This window comes from Misgurnus anguillicaudatus, chromosome 15 (assembly GCF_027580225.2).
Source record: "Misgurnus anguillicaudatus chromosome 15, ASM2758022v2, whole genome shotgun sequence".
Classification (NCBI taxonomy): Eukaryota; Metazoa; Chordata; class Actinopteri; order Cypriniformes; family Cobitidae; genus Misgurnus; species Misgurnus anguillicaudatus.
Window position 1 is genome coordinate 11,194,259 of NC_073351.2, and position 23,540 is coordinate 11,217,798.

Genomic DNA, 23,540 nt, shown 5'->3' on the forward strand with positions numbered 1-23,540 from the left:
ATTGACAAGCTATCAAGTGCATTGTGATTGGCCAAATACCCTCAGGCGTGTGACGGAAATGTTACGCCCTTACCATATTTGGAATATCAGCTCCCAAAGCACAGTGGCCCTCATTTATCAAAAGTGCGTACACCAAATTTCCAGCGTACACCTGGCGTACACCAAAAACCACGGTGACTTTGAGATTTATCACTATGGACGTTGGCGTACGGCTCAAATTCTACGCCAGCTCAGGAGGTGGTGTACGCACGTTTTGAGTTAGGAAATAACAAAACGCACTGACAAACTAAAATAGTATATGATATATTTTTTTGCAACATGAACTTCAATGTTTAATTTGTGTGACTTTACCAAAGCATTTGATTTGTATGCATAAAATGTCATTTTAAGTAAATGTTTGTCTTGGGAAAATATTGACTTTACTAAAAAATGTTCACTACATTCTAAAGCATAGAATCATATGTGTATTCCTTTGATATTGCATATTAAAAGTGATTTCTAATTACATTAAAGTTGTGTACTTTTGCTTTTCATGAGTAAACGTACAAAAGTACGGAGCAAAAATTAAATAAAGTTTAGTTTCGCGTCCACACATGATAGTTTCACGTATAAGCATACGAAACTAAACTTAAAAAAAAATTCTGCACATGAAGGTCTCGCGTAAGCACATGAAAGTAAACTTTTGATTTTTTTTACTCCAATGTCACCTTAGGGGTTCAGTACAAAAGTACTTTTTACTTAAGTAAAAGTAAAAAATACTAGATGTTTAATGTACTTAAATATTAAATATAAACCAAAAACTTGAAATTATGGAATGTAGTGGAGTAAAAATTACGATAATATGCTTTGGAATGTATGTTTTCCAAAGAAAAACACTGATAAAATACGAATACTTCAAAATTTACTTTTATGTAGAAAGTAAAAATACTTAAGTAGTGTCCACCTCTGGCTGGTAACACCCCAAAGACAAAGGAAAACATGAAATCGCATCTTATGAACCCTTTAAGATTTCTACCTTTTCGTTAGAAAAAGTTGCTCGCAGCAGCTTTGTGAATAGGTTTTAGGAGGAAACTGTGAAGGACTTCTGCTGCTATTTAGGAAAACTCTTAGATAACAGATCATGTAAAATAGCAACAGAATCTTCAGCCAATTGCGCACAGATTAAGAAAGGAAAACAGGAAGTTGACACTTCCAATACTTGTTTATCCAGACAACTTTAAAAAAAAGATATTAACCTTCTCTATAGGGCTATCTGGAGAAAAAGAGAAACCCCCAGAAATAATATCCAGGGAGTGGGCAATACAATTGCCTTGACCTCTGGGATATACATAAATCCCTGAATAAGGAATACAAGGAAATGTCAAGGTGGTCCCACATTGACTTTCAAAACGTACTCGCATCATGACTTTCACTATATCACCCTTACTGTTTAATGTGTTCAGGGTCAGGTTGGCTTTAATCTTTTAATTGTAAGATTTACAACTGGAAGAGTAGACATTATGATTGACCTTGTTTAAAACCAAATGAATTATGTGAGTCATAAACTCTAAACTCTGAATGACCCGTTGACTGCAGATACCATACACTTGAATTCTCTATTATGAGTTCCTGTCTTTGGACGTGGCTGAGAAAGTGTGCCAGAAAGATATGACTGCATTTAACAAAGAAAACAAGTGTTATAGCGTATACCATTATTGCTTAGCTATTATTCTTTACGACAATAAAGTTTTAATTATTGTTTAAGATGTGAGTGTTATATTTTTCTTATTTGAATTTGCCTATATGTACAGTAGATATATAGATATATAGTAATATAGATTTGAGGTGCTGTCATTGGCCCTAAGTTTACCATACAATGTCTAAGTTTGTGGTGAAATTGATTTAGGAACACCGCAGAACTCTGGTGAAGATTTTAATCAAATCTTTGATAAAAAGTAATACATTTTCAACTTAAACAGTAAAGACTATTCAGTGTTATTAATAATATAAAAATTTTGGACCTGTAAACTTGTAGGGCTCTATCTTACACCCGGCGCAATGCGCGACGCAAGTGTCTTTTGCTAGTTTCCACCCTGCGCAATTATAAATTTCACGTTTAGCGCCACGTTGTTTAAATAGAAAATTCATTTGCGCCCCCTTTTGCGCCCATGGGCGTTCTGGTCTAAAAACGAGGTGTGTTCAGGCGCATTGTTGGTGTGTTGTTTATTTTGAGGCAACTAAAATAGACTATGCAATATGTTTTTTGTTATTTAAAGCAACACTAAAGAACTCTGGCTCTTTGCTCCCCCTACAGGTTAGAAGCGTAATTGTTCATTACCACTGTCGTAAATACTGCAGCATAGCTGGCTCTGATTGGATTGTAGGTCTGCTGTAAAGCAAGTTTTTGTAGTTTTCACTCGAACTACAGGAACGCTACCCGACGGTTGGAAACTTCTTTAGTGCGGTTTTGGCCGATAGAGGGCTGCAAAGCGAATGTGAAAGTGCCATTTTGGAAACGTTATTTTAAGGTAAAAAAAACTCTTTGGTGTTGCTTTAAAGAGCGCATTAGTATGCGCCTATAAACGGGAGGACAACGCGGGTTTGCTTATCACACACATGAATGCGCAGCAGCACAAAAACGTTTTTTAAATATGAAAGATTAAAGGATTGAATGTAAAATATTATTATTGAGTCTCTTGGACATAAATGAGGATCGATTATGAGACGTTAGAAGGCACAAAGAGCTGCTTCACCTGCAGCCTGGTAAGTAAATAAATGCTTTGCTTTAAACAAATGCATCTGTTTTTAAATGTTTTTTAAATGCTACCTCACGGATTTATTGTATATGATGACTCTGTACCTGCGGATATGGATAGAAGAGAAACATTTTTTAGTAATGCTTAAAAAATCTCGTGACACTGCCCAAGTGCTGAACCTTGCGGAGATCTGTTTGTAAATTCTTTATCTCCTGTTTGTTACAAATAAAGTATTTTTAGAGTACAAACCTTTTCTTACATACTTGTAAATTATTTTTTGATGATATTGGATAGCCATACATTTAAAGGAACTAAAAGCCTGCTCTTTTATTTCCATGACTAAAAGAAAATGGTTTTAAAGGTTTTAATCCAAAAAATAACAATTTCAATACAAGTGAAAACAACATAATTATTTAACATTAATCTTAAACTGGGGATCTTCTTCCTCCGCTTAGTTTTTCAGTTTACAAAGTCCGTCATCTAAATAGGGTTTAGACATAGCGCCAGCGCAACTGGCTTTTAAAGGGGATGAGAGCTGAGACTCTCATTGGTTTATTGCACGTTACAGCCTATTTCTCATTAAAAAAATGGTACCAACCCTTTTCGACCATGCGCTCGGCGCACAAACCATTTTTCCCGTTGTTAAATTAGCAAAAGTGGATTCGGACATGCCCATTTAGACGTTGCGCTGTGCGATTTAGACGTTGCGCTGTGCGCTTTAGACAGTGCGCTTAGATCGTTAAAATAGGGCCCGTTAACCTGAAAAACTGAACAGCACTGGGTATATCTTATGTGCATATTTGTGTTATTTATTTGTGCTAGTTCTGATTATCTTATTTTATTACTGGTTGTATAAATTAAAGAGCCCCTATGACGTTGCTAAAAGAATGTTATTTTGTGTGTTTGGTGTAATACAATGTACATTCGCTTGGCTTATGATTCAAAAAACACATTCGGCCCTATTTTAACGATCTAAGCGCATGGTCTAAAGCGCACAGCGCAACGTCTAAATGGGCATGTCCGAATCCACTTTTGCCAATTTAACGACGGGAAAAATGGTTTGTGCGCCGAGCGCATGGTCGAAAAGGGTTGATCCTATTTTTTTAATGAGTAATGCAAGTATTTTGGGTGTAACGTGCAATAAACCAATGAGAGTCTCAGCTCTCATCCCCTTTAAAAGCCAGTTGCGCTGGCACTATGTCTAATCCCTATTTAGATGACGGATTTTGTAAACTGAAAACCAAGCGGAGGAAGCAGATCCCCAGTTTAAGATTAATGTTAAATAATTGTGTTGTTTTTCACTTGTATTGAAATTGTTATATTTTTTTATTAAAACTTTTAAAACCCATTTTCTTTTAGTCATGGAAGTAAAAAAGAAGGCTTTTAATTGCTTTAAATGTATGGCTATCCAATATCATCAAAAAAATATTTACAATTATGTGAGAAAAGGTTTGTACTCTAAAAATACTTTATTTGTAACAAGCAGGAGATAAAGAATTTACAAACGACTCTCCGCACGTTTCAGCACTTGGTCAGCGTTTACTTAAAAATGTTTCCCATCTCACCATATCCGCAGGTACAGAGTCATCATACACAATAAATCCGTGAGGTAGCATTTTAAAAAACCATTTAAAAACAGATGTATTTGTTTAAAGCAAAGCATTTATTTACTTACTAGGCTACAGGTGAAGCAGCTCTTTGCGCCTTCTAACGTCTCATAATTTATCCTCATTTATGTCCAAGAGACTCAATAATAATCTTTTATATTTTAATCCTTTAATCTTTCATATTTAAAAAGTTTTTGTGCTGCTGCGCATTCATGTGTGTGATAAGCAAACCCGCGTTGTCGTCCCGTTTATAGGCGCATATTACTAATGTGATCTTTAAAGGAACGGTATGTAGGATTGTGGCCAAAACTGGTACTGCAATCACAAAACTTGTGGCTAAAACTGGTACTGCAATCACACAATTGGTGGCCAATACACAAAATGACAACATAAACATCAGTTGAGGGCTGCAACTCCACTTTTTAAATGACAATATCCTGGCCATACCACTGTTGTCAGTAATATAAGTATTTGAAATGAAAATGATTTCTTAATGTCTAGTGACATATCAGGGCCATTTTATGATTAATTAATATAAATTTCGTACATACTGTTCCTTTAAATAACAAAAAACATATTGCGCCATTGACTTTAGACTTTAGACCAGGTTTTTGTTGGTCAATGGCGTAGTCTATTTTAGTTGCCTCAAAATAGCAATGCGCCAACAATGCGCCTGAACACACCTCATTTTCAGACCAGAACGCCCATGGGCGCAAAAGGGGGCGCAAAAGCATTTGCTATTTAAACAACGTGGCACTTAACGTGAAAATGATAATTGCGTAGGGTGGAAACTAGCAAAAGACATTTGCGTCGTGAATTGCGCCGGGTGTAAGATAGAGCCCATTATTTTCCACAGTGGTGGTCAGTGACTTCTCTATCGAGGGGCGCAAATTCAAAATATGTGTTTGTTGCGTCATGTCAACCTATGTGTCTTGTCAAAATATGTGCCTTGCTGCACATGTGTCTAAAGGGTTTATGATAAAAGAAATGGTCACATTCACAAAATACTCACAAGACAACAGTACTATATTTGTAAGATCAGCTCCCAACAGGAGATAATATTGTCTTTAGGCTAGTAGCATGAATCTGATCCCGAAAATGCAGATGAACAAGCTGATTAATTAACTTTGCCAGCGTGGTTTGAGCAGAACGTAACAGATTGGTAACAATACTAAAACTTATTACACGGCTCTCTGGAATGCTTGATTCTGATTGGTCAGTTGAGACATTTGCAGGTTTGTTCTTTTCAAATAATAACCGCTCCAAAGTAATAACGCATAGCCAGACTACTTATATGTTTAAAATCCCTCCGCGCCAACAAAGATTACTGTTTGGCGCCATCTTGTGACAAACACTGGACAACCACAATTAAGAATGGAACATTTTGACATTAATTTTAACATGTAGGCCTACGGAAAAAACAAAACATTTAAACAGTGGATAGAAGAACGAACAACGACAAGACACAGAGAGCTTGCTGAGACTGAACTTGACAGAATAGAGCATGACAGCTACGAAGCCAACACTCAAAAAAAACAGAATGGGCATTAAAACTTCTCAAAGACTGGCTAAAAGAGAAAAAATGGAGACAGACAAGTATGAAGCAGAGGATCTTAATAAGGTATTACGATCATTTTATGCATCTGTGCAAAATTTCGCGGAAGGATAAAAATGTAAATTTAAAACAAATATGCCAATAAAATGTTTCAAATTCATGTCCAGTTTTTTTTCTTATGTGGCAAGTAGCCGTGTAATAAGCGGGATAATGTAGAGGCAGCCGGTAGTTATTAGGAAATAAGCCCCTTCAGTGTGATACAAGACCCTCCGCTTCGCATCCTGATCACACTGTCGGGGCTTATTTCCCAATACCTACCGGCTGCCTCCTTCATTATCCCTTACATAAAATGTTGTCTGGATCTGCTTAAAACTCGTGTAGTCAGTAGCAAATTCTTTAAATATGAATATACAGGCTACTTACAGGCTGTGATTCAGAAGCAGGAGGAATCATAATAATGTGCATCTGGTCCACATCACCACACTGTAGAAGTGAACTGTTGCCTACAATACTTGCTTTCATTGTAGTACAAAGAGATTTAAGTTGGAGACAATAACACGTGTTACCGTAGACTTTGGGATTTGTAACTTTGCAGATTGTTAACATGTACTAGCACACACTCTAAAATAATTAAAAGGAAAATAGGGGCTCTTTAACAATATTTAAAAAGTTAGCTAGTAGTTTGTGGTGTCATAATCTTATTTATTAAGATGGCAAAAGTCAAAAACAATTAAAACATTTATGCCATGAGTCTCCAGCCCACACAGAGTCTGTGAGGTGCCCGCCACATCACATATTAAAAGTCTCAACTGTAATATTTATTTATTACATATTTTTATATTAGCTTGGCTTTGTTTACGTATGTTAACATTTTAAACAAAACCAAAACATATCAACAAGTAAAATAAAATAAAATCAACAAGTGAAACAAAAAGGTTTTGAGTAGACTATATCAAAAAGTAGCCTTTCAGATGACCCCTGATTTAGGTCTATTTTATTTTATGATTACTTTTTGCAGTCTGGGCAGTGAAAAATTTTGAAAGGGCAAGTGAAAATTTGAATCACTTGCCTAACCAGGAGTCTAATTTTTAAAGCGTGCGTACGCACAAAACAGGGCCGGAAATGTATGTATACGCCAGTTCCCACGCAAAGGTTGTGATCTATAAAAAAACTTAATAGGAGAATGGGCTTGCAGGGTGGGATCTGAGGATGATTCATGTAGGCTACGCACACTTGCAGGTGATCTGTGATTTATAAAGGGAACATTGCCTTGTTTAATAAGTCCTAATATTTTTTGGCGTTTACATGCCATTTTTGGCTTTTGTGCATACGTAGACTTTTAGTAAGGATCCTACGCACAGTTTTATAAATGAGGCCCCTGGTCAGCAGAAAAATCCTTTGCTTTGAGCCCTGACACACAAAGATTTAATATTAGAATAAGATCTGAGTAATACACAGATGAAAATTCACTGAAAATAATAAATACAGAATAGTGCTGCCAGTGGGGCCCATCTTCATGATCTTTGCTTAGGGCCCCACAAGCTCACGAGCCGGCCCTACATAGCCTAATGGGATAGAAAAGCATTTATCGAATGCACTATTAAAAGTACTGTGGATTTTTACACATTTCTTTTGTCACACTATGTAGGAAAGTAAGCGGTTTCAGACGCAGTATTAATTTCAGTTTGTGTAATTGATCTTGATAATATGATGATATTTTATATAATTTCTTAATTATTCAGCAATGTCTTGTGTTTTGTTTGAAAGATTGTTTATTTGTCATATATTGCATTTAATAATAAAAATAAAAACCGGTCCCTTTAAGTCTTTGACCCGGACGTATGTCAGCATTACCGGCAAGTGTACGGATTCTCTTCCGGCCTCTGAAGACAGGCTGCGAGCGTGGATTTTAATCTGGGCTCAAAAAAACATCAAAATGAGCGTCCCCGCATTCATTGACATAACAGAAGAGGATCAGGCATTATTAACCGCATTCAAAAACCGTATCTGTGTCGGTATATATAGATTTCAGTAATGAAACATGTCCGTATGTTTGATCGTGCTGTAAGATGCTAACACGAATTAGCCATTAGCCGCGCTCAGTATTAACAATGAACTGATACCGTTATAAGATAACAACTGACTTATGATTTTACATGTTTAATAAGACGTTTCATTTAATACAGAGTTTATTTTAGGTTCGTGCTTGTCCTTACAACAGTCACAATATGTTGTTGTTAATGTTAAAGGCGACTCTTTACATGCTGTTAATGATATCATGACTTTAGTATTTACTGTCATTTGTAGACACTGTGTTGTGTTATGGATTGTATTTGGTGCATTGTTGCAAAGCAGTGTTACATAAAATTCTTTTTACACCGAACAATAGAGATATAAAGAGAAATGACACAAAACATGAAAAGTATGGAAATAAACATGGTATTGGTGATGTCACTGTAATTTTGTCGCTTTTTTGCAGGCATTAGAACTCCGGGCCTATCTGAAGTCTAAAGGAGCCGAGATCTCAGAGGAAAACTCTGATGGCGGCCTGCATGTCGATCTGGCACAGATCATCGAAGCGTGTGATGTCTGTCTGAAAGATGATGACAAAGATGAAATGCCTGAATTGACTAAATAACGAAGTTAGACCTTTTAAAGAAGAATATGCCGATAAAAGATCTTTTGACATTCTCCTCAGATGTTGAGAGCGTGATGAACAGCATCGTTTCTCTGTTGCTGATTCTGGAGACGGAGAAACAGGAGGCTCTCATTGAGAGTCTATGTGAAAAGCTGGTGAAGTTTCGTGAAGGTGAACGTCCTTCTCTCAGGATGCAGCTGTGAGTGTCATCCGTTTTCTTCATTTCGACTTTGTGTTTGTACTTGCATTTTCACTGTATTGATAGAGTATCATCTATTTAACTTGTCAGTCTTGTTGGTTAGTTTGTTCATTCATTTGCTTTTTTTTTGTTCAGCTTGAGCAATCTGTTTCACGGTATGGATGAAAACACACCAGTGAGGCACACCGTGTACTGCAGTCTGATTAAAGTGGCAGCCACCTGCAATGCCATTGCTTTCATGCCAACAGACCTTGACCAGGTATGACAATCACAGTGATGCTATTGAAACGCTTTTGAAGCACCACCCTACCTTTTGAAGTGCATTATAGGTACTGATTTATCTGTAAATTAATTTTTTTAATTATCTGCATCAGCCTATACAGTTTTCTTTACTTTAAAGATGCCATAGAATGTAAAACTGTATTTCCTAGACATAGATGAATAATAAGAGTCATGTACATGGTAATGACAAATGGTGAGCCTCAAATGCATTGTTTCCTTATGTAAACCTCGTGCATGCGAAAGACAGCTGGAAAACAGGCCAATTTCAACATAATACTGACTGTAATGTTACAGTTGTGATGTGCGCCCCAACATTAAATTAAGTTCAATGTTGTTACAATGCTACAAACAAAGTTAGTACTGCTGCTGAGTTAGCGTTAAATGCTAGTGTTTAGTCTGAAGTTCTACTATTGTCTTTACAGTTACGTTTTGCAGGTCCATCCTGAAAAAACACAAACTTACCACTCAGAAACATTCATTTCCAATTAGGGCTGCCACTAACGACTATTTTTATATCAACTAATTTATCGATTAATTGATTATTCTAAATGAATAATTTACCACCAAAAATCAACATTCAATCAAACATTCCCAGGGTTTCCCGCAGCATATTTCAGTTAAGGCGGCCCTCCTAAGCTTGGAAACCCTACCGCCTTAACTACGTCATCCAAAAAAAAAAAAAAAACATTCGCTGCACAAAAGGCCGTCAAGTGCATCTCAGAGAATAGCCGCGAGTGGGGATGCGCGCCACATGGCCAAAATGAGTAAGACGTGGTCTGGAGCGTCACTGTCTGGAGGATAACTAGCCAGTTGATATAACATCTCGGAGAAAAGCGCAGACGCGCTTCACACCGCGAGCGTGCACGCGCACCACACGGCCGAGATGAGATAAGACGTGGTCCGTTATGTCTGGAGGATAGCCAGTTGATAAAACACGTGTCCGTGAGAACTGTAAGTGGACTTATGTTTTGGGGTTATTTAAGCCAGCCTGTTATTGTATTAGTCTATAGTTCTTATAATTTTAAAGTAAGTTAGCTGGTGATTTTGTTTGAGCAACCTGCTAGCTAGGTTTCACGTGCCTGTTGAAGAGATTAAATTGTTGAGCGCTCTTGCTCACTTTATTTATGTGCATTATTTACATGCTACAGTAGTTAAACTCCTTTAAGACAATGTAATTAATAGTGGGAAATAAATATCTATCATCGTTTGCCAGACGTTCTACAACATCTGCTTTAGTTTGTGTTTATTAACCCTTTAGTTTCACTTCATCACGCAGCTATTCCCGTTAGAGGCAAAAACATTTAATTCATTAATAATCTATTATGTGTTCATTCATGGTTTCTTCAAAATTAAGTTTTATGTGAGTGTTTTAAAAATAAATATTTTATTTATTTTATTAAAATATTTTAATTTTCATCATGACTCATACGCCCCGCCCCTTTGATTGCCATGCCCTTGACCCGTCCAACCATACCACCTTAACTAACAAATTTTCCTAAATTTTAATGTTCTTTTAATGTGGCATACTCTCTTTATATTGTATATACATTCTATTTATTACAATGAAATGTCTTTAAACAGTAAGCAAAAGAGAGAGCGATGTCAAATTTACTGTGCCTTCCATAGACGCTGTATAAGAAAACACCATCGCATTAGCGTTAACTATATTTTTGTGTAAACAAGAGGCAGAAACAATGCCGTAAGGGGTGTGCCGTAGTGAGGATGCACATGTCATCACAACAAGAAGTTATGGTTCAGCTCTTTGACACAGGGAATTAAACGAAGATCAACATTCACAATGAGAAATGTCAGCAAAATGGACTGAAGCAGAGATCAGCGCATCGCACGCTTCTAATGATCTTGTTACAAACTATAATGCACGCACATGGTTTCTCAAGAGAGAAGTCACGGATAATAATCAAACCGCGCCCACACTAGTCAAACGAACCAGGCTTTGGGAGTCAAACGTGCCCGAGCATGGATGCATAGGTAATATAATACAATGTATAGTGATATAAATCTACATGCATTTAAAAAAAAATAGGGATGCTCCGATCAGTGCCGATCTCCACTAAAAATACGTGGCCGATCACTATTCTGAATCGGACAGCCGATCTTATTCACAGCTATTTCATGTACTGCAGCTTTTGATCAGTAAGTCCTTATCGATCTAAAATCACTGTTAGTTTGAGTCGTTTATAACATGCATTTGAAAAAGCAACACTAGTCAAACCTAATAAATAAACATATTCATTATTATCAAGAAAATACCTCAAAAGGTTTGAAGAACAGCAATATAAATGTGTCATTAAGACAATTCTTGGAGCTGCGTGTCATCATAGCTGCGTGTATATTGTTGTTCGTCTACAGCGCATTGAGTTTCTGCACGAGAGCGCCCCCTGGCTTTTGGATGTAGCGGCATTTCGCCGTAATTCATTGAGAAGCATAGCAAGCATTATCGGCCGATCGATCGGAGCATCCCTAACAAAAAAGAAAATACTTTGGAGGATTTATGATGCTGATGACAGTTGAAATCAAAGTCTTTTGATTTAAGTGCATTAAGCCCGAACATTAACAAACGCATGCACAGATAAATCGAAACGATCAATCAATTTCAATTTAAAAGGTAAAATAATAGATAATTTTATTTTAAATGGACATGTAAAACCGTCTCTGGATAATTTTTGTACTTAAAGGCACACCGCAGAACGTTTTGGCCACTAGGGGGAGCTAGACATGTATTTTTCACGCCTAGCGCCCCTAGAGGCCACAAGCGCCGCAGCACTGTCGCAAAGGAAACGAACTGGCCAACTTTAACACTTAAACTAAAAACTAAACCTTTAAAACACTAAATGATCAACATTTTTAGACAACAGGGAGAAACGCAGTCATGTTACAACTTTCTGATGAGGAACTCGTGGCAGAAGCCATTTCTCAATCTGAAGGTTGCAGCCTCCGGATGTCGTATTTCTAAGCTGCATACGTCATCAAGACTGCCTTATTTCAGAATATTAACAATAATAAAGTTGACTATTATACTTAGTTAATCGTAAATTGTTGCAGTATGCTTATGACTTGCGAATGTAATGCTCAGTTTACCTTAATAAACCAGGCTTGATGACGTATGCAGTCTGCATATTTGACCTCCGGAGGCTGCAGCCTTCCAATTGAGAAACGACCAGAAGTATTTCCTTGCCTTTTTCCAAACAAATATTATTGCATCGTCTCTCCCTCGCCACCAGGATTTTCCGCAATGGCGCTCGTATTTCCTCTCTTTTATGTGAAAATTGTCACACCAAATCCAAGTATACCGATGTGTTTAGGTCTGCCGCTTTATAATACTTCACGTGAGTGACAGCGGAATGCAGCAAATGAGGAAGAGAGAAACGCTCGGATCTGATTTGGGATTTGTGAATGAGTAGGGTTTGGTTTTACACTGTGTGAGTTTGAGCAAGTTTGACTGCTATAGCATCCTGGATTGTAATGTAAATACCATAGACAGTAAAAGAAAGGTAAATACGTGAACGCAGCATCTGAATACAGGGAACTATATGCAAGATAATTGCTGTCATTTATAAAGAGCGCATTTATGTATGAATCAAGGTCGTGAGTTTATATAAAAAATTGCCTTAAAGGGGATTCGAAACCCGGGTCGCCCGTGTCATAGGTCCATGACACTAACACGGTGCCACAGAGTTACATAATAGAAGTTGCTCTCTACACTCCTTAAGTAGCCTCCAGCAAAATTCACGTAAAAAAATTGTGTGGAGGAAGTGACGTATGCTGTAAAGCAGTCGAATTTTGTAGTTTTTTTTGTGCTCTGGTTACTACCCGAAACCATAAGTTTTAAAGTACGAGTAAAAGCTATACAGACCCCGTCAGGCTATGGTAGACATGTCATTCAACCTATTTAAAGTCGATGTACTATCACAAGGGTCTTGAAAATGTATTATCAAGGTTGAAAAACTACATGGTGTCGCTTTAATAAAGCTACATACCGTCCATGTAGATATCAAAGAACAATGTAACACACTATTTCAAGGGATTCTTTGGCACCTTTAAATGTGCTGTTCCAATATCCGCATTTTTTTCTCTGTTATGAAGTGCAATTGAAAAGCTCAGATGCAAAAACTAAACGTCACCCCTGTCAAAAATGAGATGATGATATTACCCTGCTCTTGGCACATATTATACATTCATTAAATATTTTCACTTTAAATTTGCTTAGTCTCGGTTTTGGCCATTCAGAAAAAGTTTGTTGGCAGAATCCATTAAGAGTCTGATAAAAAAAAAAATTTACAAGAAAACTTGAGCTCCTTAATTATAATTTAGTATACATTATTTTAGTACGTTGTTTTAACTGTAATATACTAGTCTTAATAAAACATCATGACTGGATATCATGGTTTTTGTTACCAACATTTGTTCTTGTATATCTTGACCAGGTGCGTAAGTGGATCATAGACTGGAATTTAAACACAGAGAAGAAACACACTCTGCTCAGACTGGTGTACGAGGCGTTGGTGGACTGCAAGAAGAGGTACACACCCATGTATTTAACACTGTCTAGACATTAGATTTGAATTGTGATGTGTTTATTTGAGTTTTTATGATCTGGTCTCTTACAGTGAAGCTGCCGCCAAAGTGATGGTAGAGTTACTGGGCAGTTACACAGAGGACAATGCATCACAAGCTCGAGTAGATGCACACAGGTATGAGTTTGTTTCTCTCTCTCTTTTACTCTCATTGTGTCAGTTTCATTCACGCTGTCTTTGCTTTCTTACTGATGCATGTGACTCTTCTTAGGTGCATCGTCCGAGCCCTGAAAGATCCAAACACCTATCTGTTCGACCATCTTTTGGCTTTGAAACCAGTGCGTTTCCTGGAGGGAGAACTCATTCATGATGTAAGTAAATACTTTCTCTTTATGTATCATCTGTTTTTCAGAAATCCTGCATAAATACCTCGTTCGTTTCAGCTGCTGACCATCTTTGTCAGTGCAAAGCTCGCAGCATATATGAAGTTCTACCAGAGCAACAAAGACTTCATTGAGTCTCTCGGTGAGTACTAGTCCGACAGTCATTGTGATTATGTATTGTACGTTATATGGTAATGATGATGTAGATTAAGTAAAACTCTATAGATGTGCCATTGCTTTATTCCTTAAGCTGATTTGTTTATTTGCACCTCATTGTTTTTAAATGCGCTGGACTGTTCAGCACAAGCATGTTTACAGATCTGTTATCTGTGGTGGTGGTGGTGTTGTCACTGCGCCGGTGGAATTCAAGACTCAGCTGTTTTGTATTTTTTTTAAAGCAAACAATAATTAAAGCGGGATCCTCCCTATTACAGACCAGTGACAGCCAATTCAAACTAGTCATAGTAGTGTTGTTATAACAGAGCCGTTCACTCACTCCACCTCCCTTCAAACCCTGAAGTAAATGGGTCATTAGCCATCTACTCATTTTGATTATTTTATAATTAGTATAAACATTTTTTTATTTTTTTTTTAGAGGGTAAAGTGATTTGTCTGTCACTACATGAATCAGTCAGTGGAGCACAACAGTGACTGCCCACTTTTTCATACATCGCTGTTCCAGAAAAAACTAAGCCTAACCTAGAATGCTAAGCCTTGAACTAAATCAACCTGTTCTATAATAAATAACGTTATATTCTTCAATATGAAACCTTTAAATAGCTAATATTTGGAAATAATTTATTTTAAGTGTATTATGAAAAATATTAAGTTAACCATGTACAGAGAAACTCATTACACAGTGCGTCAGATGTAATTCTTGTATTTCTCTTCTCTATATTCTGTTTCACTCGGAAATACGACACAATACAGACGCCAATAGCGGCTTGCTGTTCACAGGGATTTTTCTTGCTTTCTGATTTATTAACACTGTTTAAGAGTTGGATTTCTCATGCTAAACATAAGCAAAGTGTCAAAACAGCAGTTGGACGTATGACACTATGATTTTTTCTGTGCCGAATGCACTTGGCCAGGGTTCGTATAAAGTTTTTTCCGAAAGTTTGTGAATCTGGGGGAACTAATTTAAGGCCCTGGGAAGTTTTTGAGAATACACATACATAGATACAGGTCATTGAAAGTGCTTGAATCTATTTTATGCGAGAAGTTTTCTGGAAAAAAATCCATATTATTCCCTGTGTAGTGTAGGATAATATCATAAAATTTCTAGCCTTTTTAAGCAAACGAGCTAAACTGTTAGCTTTAAATGCTTTCTGTATGCGAATGTTGATTTATACTAAAATGCTTTTTTGCATAGTTGTGTTTGACACGTGAAAACGTCTCGGGTTACGTATGTAACTGTTGTTCCCTGAGAAGGGAACGAGGCGCTGCGTCTCCCTTGGCATACTTCCTGCGTCCCTGTAACACCGTCTTTGGCAATATTTCAGATAGTGATATACTTCCTGGCTCCCACATCACCCTGTCTTTGTCGTTAAGTCTCACCATTGGTTGAATTTGATATACACATTCAGATGCACTTACCCCTGAAAGCGTCCCCAAAGTGTCACTGCAGTGACGCAGCGCAAGTTCCCTCAAGAGGGAACTGTAACAATGTTCCTTAAAGGGCAACACGATGTAATCTTGCTCTCACTTGAAACCCTGTAAAAGATTCATCGTAATAATCTTGTTTTATTTCTTTTATGGGCAATTTCAGTGCAGGAAGTACAGTGGAAGTCCTTTTATGGGCACTTTAACCAGAAAAGCGCACGCACACACCAACCAATAGCTGACATAAAATCAACGTCACCAGAGAAGTGTGTTGTTGTTTGTGAGGGAAATTTAAGCTTGTTCAGCTTCCTAAACAACCCAGCCTTACGAAAACAATGGATATAGTTTGTTTATCCGGGCTAGCAGTAAAGTTGTGCGAGTGTGTTCGTTCAACACTGGATTTTGTTAAATGGGGGGTTCCCAACTGGGTCATGAGTCGCAGGCGATAAGTACAACTGCATCAAATGTCTGTGTTTTGTTGGAAATCGGCATGTAATCATGTATACAAAACGAACATGTAGTGAATCAAAAGTTATCCAGAGATAGTGAGATGATGTTTTGTATGTGTTGCTTGCTCGTGACTCGCTCTGCTAAATCTGATAAAACGAAAGACTCTTTGAATATATGAAAGATGCAAAGATGCAGTACTACTCTCTAGGTACTCAAGATTAACAGGAGATAAGCAGAAACAGTTTGTGTTAACCTTAAAGCTCAGGGTAGACCTGGCATGGCCTGATAAAGATACAGTTTTCAACATAGTAAAATAGTAGGATTTTTATGTACAGAACCAACTTCTACAATTGATGATGTACATGTATTTTTGCACTTGGTGAAAATGAACTGGCCATAGAATAGCAGTATTCCCACATAATTACTTATCTATTTATTTAATTATAGTAATAAGAAATGTGTTTTAAGCATTGGTGCTAACACATGGCCATTGTCAACTTTCTGAACTGTGCGCTTGCTGTGCTTTCAGGTTTGTCTCATGAGCAAAATATGTCAAAAATGAGGTTGTTGACGTTCATGGGAATGGCAGTGGAGATGAAGGAGATCTCTTTTGACACCATGCAGCAGGAACTTCAGATGGGTGCTGATGATGTGGAGGCGTTCGTCATTGATGGTACAGCTCATGGCTTAGAATTAGTTTTCTCATTCTCCTAAAATTATTTAAGCTTAGGACAGGGTTTTCTTATTGTTTTTTGTTTGTGTTTTAGCTGTTCGGACCAAAATGGTCTATTGCAAGATTGACCAGACACAAAGGAAGGTTGTGGTGAGGTAAGACACGTTTCCACTTAAAATGATTCATAGTCTTCACAAGCTACCAGGTTTTTCAGAGAAATATGAAACACACATATATACTACTAAAATGTTTGTGTGCATATAGTAGCACGTTGTAATCAGTAAAAGTAACATGTTTGTGCCTATTTCTCTTATCCTTTAGCCACAGCACACACCGCACGTTTGGTAAACAGCAGTGGCAGCAGTTGTATGACACACTGTCCTCCTGGAAACAGAATCTGGCTACAGTAAAGACCAGCCTTCAGACGCTCTCACCCACCGCCTGACACAGCTGATTCAGTTTTTATATACATTCAATAAATAAAAGACTAATGAAGACCATCATTGATTGTGCAGTGTTTTCGTAATGTTCGCACTTCACCTTTGGTGTTGTGTATTAATACATTCTTTTGCAAGCTTCATCGTTTTAGACCTCAAAGTTCAGAGAAATATCAGAAGGGCACTGCTCATGTATTAACAGCAATTTTAGAATGCATGTAAATGACAAACAGTAGCCAGGTGGAAATAACTGTTGTTTAAAGGAGGGATATGGCCGAATTGGATACATCCACGTGTTTTCATTTAGTGCACAGATATCCAGAAACTCAGAGCATTACAGCAAAGGAGATAAGGTCATGTGGTGAACAAAAATAACACTTAATCCTTCTTAGACATGGTAAAAGTCTCATAAACTAAGTCAACCAGCACTTTCTTTCAAGCACATTGCTGTTGATACTAAACACTGTAGCACTGACTGTGACAAATGACCTGTGAAATATAATGTACTGTTAAACACACTCGCAATCCCAGGTTAACAGTTCATACTTAAATGATGTGCTGGAGGAGATTTACCATTCATGTGTGCATTCCCCTTCTCACTGTATCCGATTTCATGACCCGATTTTAGAATATGATGTAGAATGACATTTTTGTGGTGAGAAATATCAGACCTGATGATCAAAATAAATCGTATGCCTTGTGTATGAAAGGCATTGCATTAAATAATAACTAGCAAAATTGCAAGAAATGATTGTAAAGCATGTTTTTTTTTTTTTGCTTTTCAATTTCAATCCTGAAGTTACTTTTGACCTCAGTTTACATTTCGTGTTCACTGTAAAAAAAAATTTTCAACTTAAAAATGTTTTACCTTGTTGCCCTAAAATGTGAGTTAATTCAATTAACCCTAATAAGACCCTTGGGGTCAATCCTACCCCCAAGCCACTTTTCTTTAGTTTAGAAACATGGTTACCTTCATCTCAGTGGAATAAGATTTTGTGACTTCCAGATTATCTGTCAAGATTCATATAAAAAACACGGCTTGATTCAGTCATTCTAAAAAGGTGTAAAAAAATTACTTAGTCAATTTGCGGGTAAAAAATGACCCCAATTAAAAATTAATGGGAAATGCAAAAAAAAATCTTTTTCTTTTCATTTGTCAAAAAAAATGCATCCAGAATAAATCTGAAAATTCAACACAGAAAGGTACTGGGGCACAAATGTTACATTGAAAATACATGCTTAATCACACACACACACAGACACATAGAAAGACAAAGTCAAACACATACACACACAGACACATTCTGTCAAATTTCTGTGGCATTTTGTAAAAAACAGACATTTCAAAATGCATCAAAAACTAAAAAAATTCTACTATTTGAAGTAATATTTACTTTTAATGTCCTTTCTAATGTTTATATAAACATAAATTCACAAAACCTTTCACTAAAGTAGTGATGTTGAGCACTTGGCCACATCCAGTAAAATGAATGGGTTTCTATGGGCCTCTGCTGGTCGTAGTGATTTATTTCCTTAACTGTAATTATTTTATGTTTATTAACCACTAAATGGCTGAATTTAACACACAACATCTAGGTCAATATCTAAAAACAATTTAAATCAAATTTAGATCATAATTTATGTGAATACTTAACATACAAAAATTATATTTTTCAGGCAAGCTAATGGTGTAGTTGAGGAATTGAGTGGTAAACGGGTATAAAAGTACTTCATATCTCCCAAAACACAGCATTAATGTACAGATGAAAAGTAAATGAAAAGAATTATATATTATTTGTATCATTAAAAATGTATATATTTTTTATATTATCACTCTTTTAATCTCTGGGGTCATTTTTACCCCCGCGGAACTATAACGCATACAGGAAAATTGGGTCTTATGAGGGTTAAAAAAAATATTAGTTGAGACAATTCTTTTTTTGAGTCAATAAATATTTTTTTAAGTCAACCAAGTAACTTAGTTTTATAAGTTGAACCAACAAATCTTTTTGTGTGTGTATGCTTTACCTTTTGGTATGTAATAAAATTTTATTCATACATTTTATGTTTGGCTTTAAGATCTAAATAGTTTTGTAAAAAAAAAAGATTTGTTTGTTTAACTTGTTAAAAAGTAAGTTACCTAGTTGCCTTAAAATTTTAAGGTTAATTCAACTTAAAAATATTAGTTGACTAAAAGAATGTTATTTAAAAATGTTGTTTCAGCTAATATTTTTAAGTTGAATTAACACAAAAGGCATCCTGGTAACTTACTTTTTAAGTTGAACCAACTTTTTATATTTTACACTGTATACTAAAATCACATTTTTATCTTTAAAGATTCTACAGTGCATTATTATTTATAAAAGATAAAGATGAAACATCTTATTTTTAGAGAAAACTAAATAGGACAATTTTTTTCCAAAGCTACAATCTTGGCATTGACTCTTGCATTGAAACTTGGCAACAGAGCAAAACATGTCCTTAAGAAATTATCACATTTCTCAGCTCAATTGATCCATCATTATTCATCCAGAGCCGTGCACATGTTTAAAATCCTCTGAGATCTGATGAGTTAAATGTCGTCTGGTCTTAAACGCAAGATAAAGGCAGGAATTTGACTTTAATATCACTGTACAGTTCTCAGTCTATACGACAGACACTGCTTAACTATATCAGCATTCTTTCACAGCATTCAGATCTTCCAACAGTGTCCAGATCCCTGTTGACAGACAGGATGAAATAGTTCAGTCTAAGCACCAGTCTCCAGCAGGAGCACAAATACATCATTGCTGTTAAAAGCTGGGACTTTTCCTGCCTGGAGATTTGAGTCAGGCAGAAAAAGAGTTGCTTTTAAAAATATGAAGTAGTCATGATAGTCATAAGGTTTAGCTGTGCTGTTTGAGATACATTTTTGTATAGATATTCATAAAGATTTATTTTATTTTTTGCTTTCAATGGAACATCAGGAGGATTATGGATAATGACTGCATGTTACTAATATACTTAATGTAAATGCTTAATTAATGCAAAAGCTCTGTAAACATGTTTATATGTGAAATCAATGATTCAAATTAAACTTTGATGCTCCTGATTTCATAGATTATGTGACTTTAGTCTTGATTTTACAGACAGGGTCACATCTCTATGTTAACAAATTAATGTGTGATCCTGGACCACAAAGTCTTAAGTAGCACGGGTATTGGTAGCAATAGCCAACAAACATTGCATAGGTCAAAATTATACATTTATTATGCCAAAAATAATTAGAATATAAAGATCTTGTTCCATGAAGATATTTTGTAAATGTACTACCATAAATATATCGAAACTTTTATTTTTGTGAGTGGAGTTCCTAATGACTTCATATGGACAACTTTAAAGGCAATTTTTATATTTAGATTTTTACTCGGCATGAGGAATACTCAGATTCCAGATTTTTAAATAGTTGTATCTCGGCCAAATATTGTCCTATCCTAACAACCATACATCAATGCAAATTTTATATAGATCTCAATGTACCCTCGTTTTATGATACAGGGTCACATGGTTCTAGTACATCTAATAAATATAGTGTCAAAAGTTTAATTACACACTGGGGTCCGGGGAAATTAAAGGGTCCCAAAAAAAGACAAAGCATACATTGTCAAAAGTCTATTTGTAGCCAATTATTTAAGTTTGTAAACAATTTTCTGTCTTTATATATCACAATTACTATTTATCTAACACCAGGAAAGGAGTCCCTCACTAAAGGTTCATCAAATGTGGGGGTCCCTGGCATCAAAAGTTTGAAAACCCCTGGGATAAACATTCACAGCTACAGGATCAACATGTGATAAATATATTGAATACTATTTTTAAGCAATAATGGTGGGAATTGACTTAAAAATAAACCCAATGGAATTAAAAGTGACTATTAGCCCCAGTCTCTGCTAAATGTTCAACGCCATCTAGTGGTTAATATCACTAACATGAGACCTCTGGCTCAATGGCTCTATTTATATAAATAGCATAATAAAATCATGGACTTCATAGAAATTATAAGTTCATATTTAAGCCACTGATGCATAGGCTATAGCCTAAAACTGAACTGGCACAAACTGGCTTTATTAAAAACAAAGAATGATTTTTGCAGGTCCCAAACAGTTGTAAAAGCTCCTGTTGTTTTCCTTGATGATAATGATGATTATTACACTCTTTGTGTTTATGTGTTATTAATGGAACAAAACATTTTGTGTTGTTTTAACACATCTTCTTGTGTTGTATCTTTTATTTGCACACAAAATCAACTTAAAACGGCACATAATTTGTTAAAATAACAAATAATGTGTTAAATAGCATAACACAAAACAATGTATTAAAAAATAAACCAATTCTTTTTTAAGAGTGTAGGGTAAAACATTTTACTTATATTTAACATTTTATTATGCTATTATATTTACATTTTGTACATGCAAATTAATGCTGTGACACTTCATTTACTTTTATACCCTTAGCAGGTTTTTATTCCACAATGCCTTACAAATGAAAGCATTTTTACAACTTACAAATTTCACTGTGGATCTCGCTGTTAATCTCACACAGGGTCTTGTAAATGATATAGCAGTCGAAAAATGACAAATTGCGCAGTAAATTAGAAAAGGACCATGCAATTGATATCACAATATAATACCCGTAAAACAGAGAAAATTGGAGTTAAATATTAATTAATATTAAGGATTAAATTATTTCCATTTTGTTTATCATTTATATCAGCAGAACATTCCTTTTACAGTATATTATCATTGCTGCTAACATTACGCCAACATTAAGAGTAAACTTTATTGTTTTAATTTAACGCATGAATGGAATTTGTTTAATAGCCTATTTAAAGTATAGTTTTATGTTATTCGTTTTATAAGATTTATATAATTTTAAACATTAATCTCATAACATTATTTATACAGATGTGTGCTTATGCTACTTCTTAGCAGTATGAAACAGTGTCCTTTAGGGTAAAATCTCACTAAATAGACCAATTTAACATTAATATGTTTGGATATCTAAATGCTGTGAACTTTTATGTACATTTAGCACATGCTTTTAGCAATTTAAAAATTAAATCCTTTAACATTATGTCTTAAACCAACAATAAACACTGTAAAGCTTTATGGCTAGTAACTTAAAACATTGGAATCAAATAGGATTATTTAACTTATTTTTAAATCCTTTTTGTAATCTTGAATTAATTTATATAAGTAAATACAGATTTTTTAAAAAGATGTCTTTAAAGATATAAAGTGTAAAGCATGTAAAATCCAAATATAAAAAAATCTGTAACAAATATTTTTCTATTCAAGTTATGATACACCAGACTGAGGCGTTCCAGATCTGACGTCACAGAATGTAGCTACAGTGTGTGACGCAAGAGAATTTTAAACAACAGCGTAATAACAACAAAGAATAAATAAAACAATAAATAAAAACAATTACAATCAAAATTAATGATGTTATAAGCGAAATCATGGCAGTTGAATATTAAGAGTAGACCGTGTACAATTGTAAAACTTTCTCGTGTAATTTTGAGCGGTTATCCTATATAGCCGTATCTAACTGGACGATTTAATAAATTTGATTAAGCTTATGCACAAACTGAACTAAGTTACTATTTTTGTAAGCATTTGAGGTGGTTCCCAACCCTGGTCCTCGGGCGCCCCCTCCCAGGGGGTTTTGGATGTCTCCCTATTTGACACACCTGATTTAACTCATCAGCTTGTTAGGGACACATGTTTACCATTTTGGAAGGAGGCTGATGAGTCGAATCAGGTGTTTTAAATAAGGAGACATCCTAAACTTTCTGGGAGGGGGTGCCCGAGGACCAGGGTTGGGAAACACTAGTGCCCAATTAAATGCTTTTGTGACCATGTGGTATTTTTGAGTGTACTGCCTAAAATAAGAATTTAACGGGCAAAAGGGCAGGGATGTTCAGATAAGCCCATCTGTCACAGTATCGATAAATTGTATTTTCAGTACCAGATTTAAACCATGTAAAAAAATATCTGCAGTCTTTTTACAGTATTTAAACACAAGGTGGCGATAGACTTGCAGATTTACTAAATGCTTTTATCCATCCATTCATCCATCCAGTGTCTATATGGTCACATTTTATTTTTTTTGATTAAAAATATTAAAAAAATTACCAGAAAACATTTATTAATACATTATACTGTTACAAATCATAACTGACAAAAAGATGAGTCGGTTTCAAAAAGTAAAATCAGTGTTATTAATTTAGCAATGGACGGCTTTAAAAGCATAGGCCTACATATAAAATAAATAAGTAAAATCTTGAAGTGGACCTTGAAGTGCAACATTTAATTTTTAATACAGTGTTTAAAGCAATCACAAAATCGAGCCATTCTCCATATAATAAATCCTACTAAAGCGAAGTAAGTTTTAATATTAATA

At 35.6% G+C, this 23,540-nt stretch overlaps 1 protein-coding gene across 1 annotated transcript; it reads left to right on the top strand.

Moving 5' to 3' along the window:
* The first annotated feature begins 7,719 nt into the window (after positions 1 to 7,719).
* On the top strand, positions 7,720 to 17,162 carry eif3m (eukaryotic translation initiation factor 3, subunit M). The gene is made up of 11 exons (XM_073853378.1): positions 7,720 to 7,875; positions 8,377 to 8,507; positions 8,594 to 8,734; positions 8,870 to 8,993; positions 13,462 to 13,556; positions 13,645 to 13,728; positions 13,823 to 13,922; positions 13,995 to 14,076; positions 16,516 to 16,659; positions 16,754 to 16,814; positions 16,981 to 17,162. Exons 1-11 carry the CDS (start codon positions 7,834 to 7,836, stop codon positions 17,102 to 17,104), a joined length of 1,128 nt encoding a protein of 375 aa, XP_073709479.1. The 5' UTR covers positions 7,720 to 7,833; the 3' UTR covers positions 17,105 to 17,162.
* Positions 17,163 to 23,540: the final 6,378 nt, after the last annotated feature.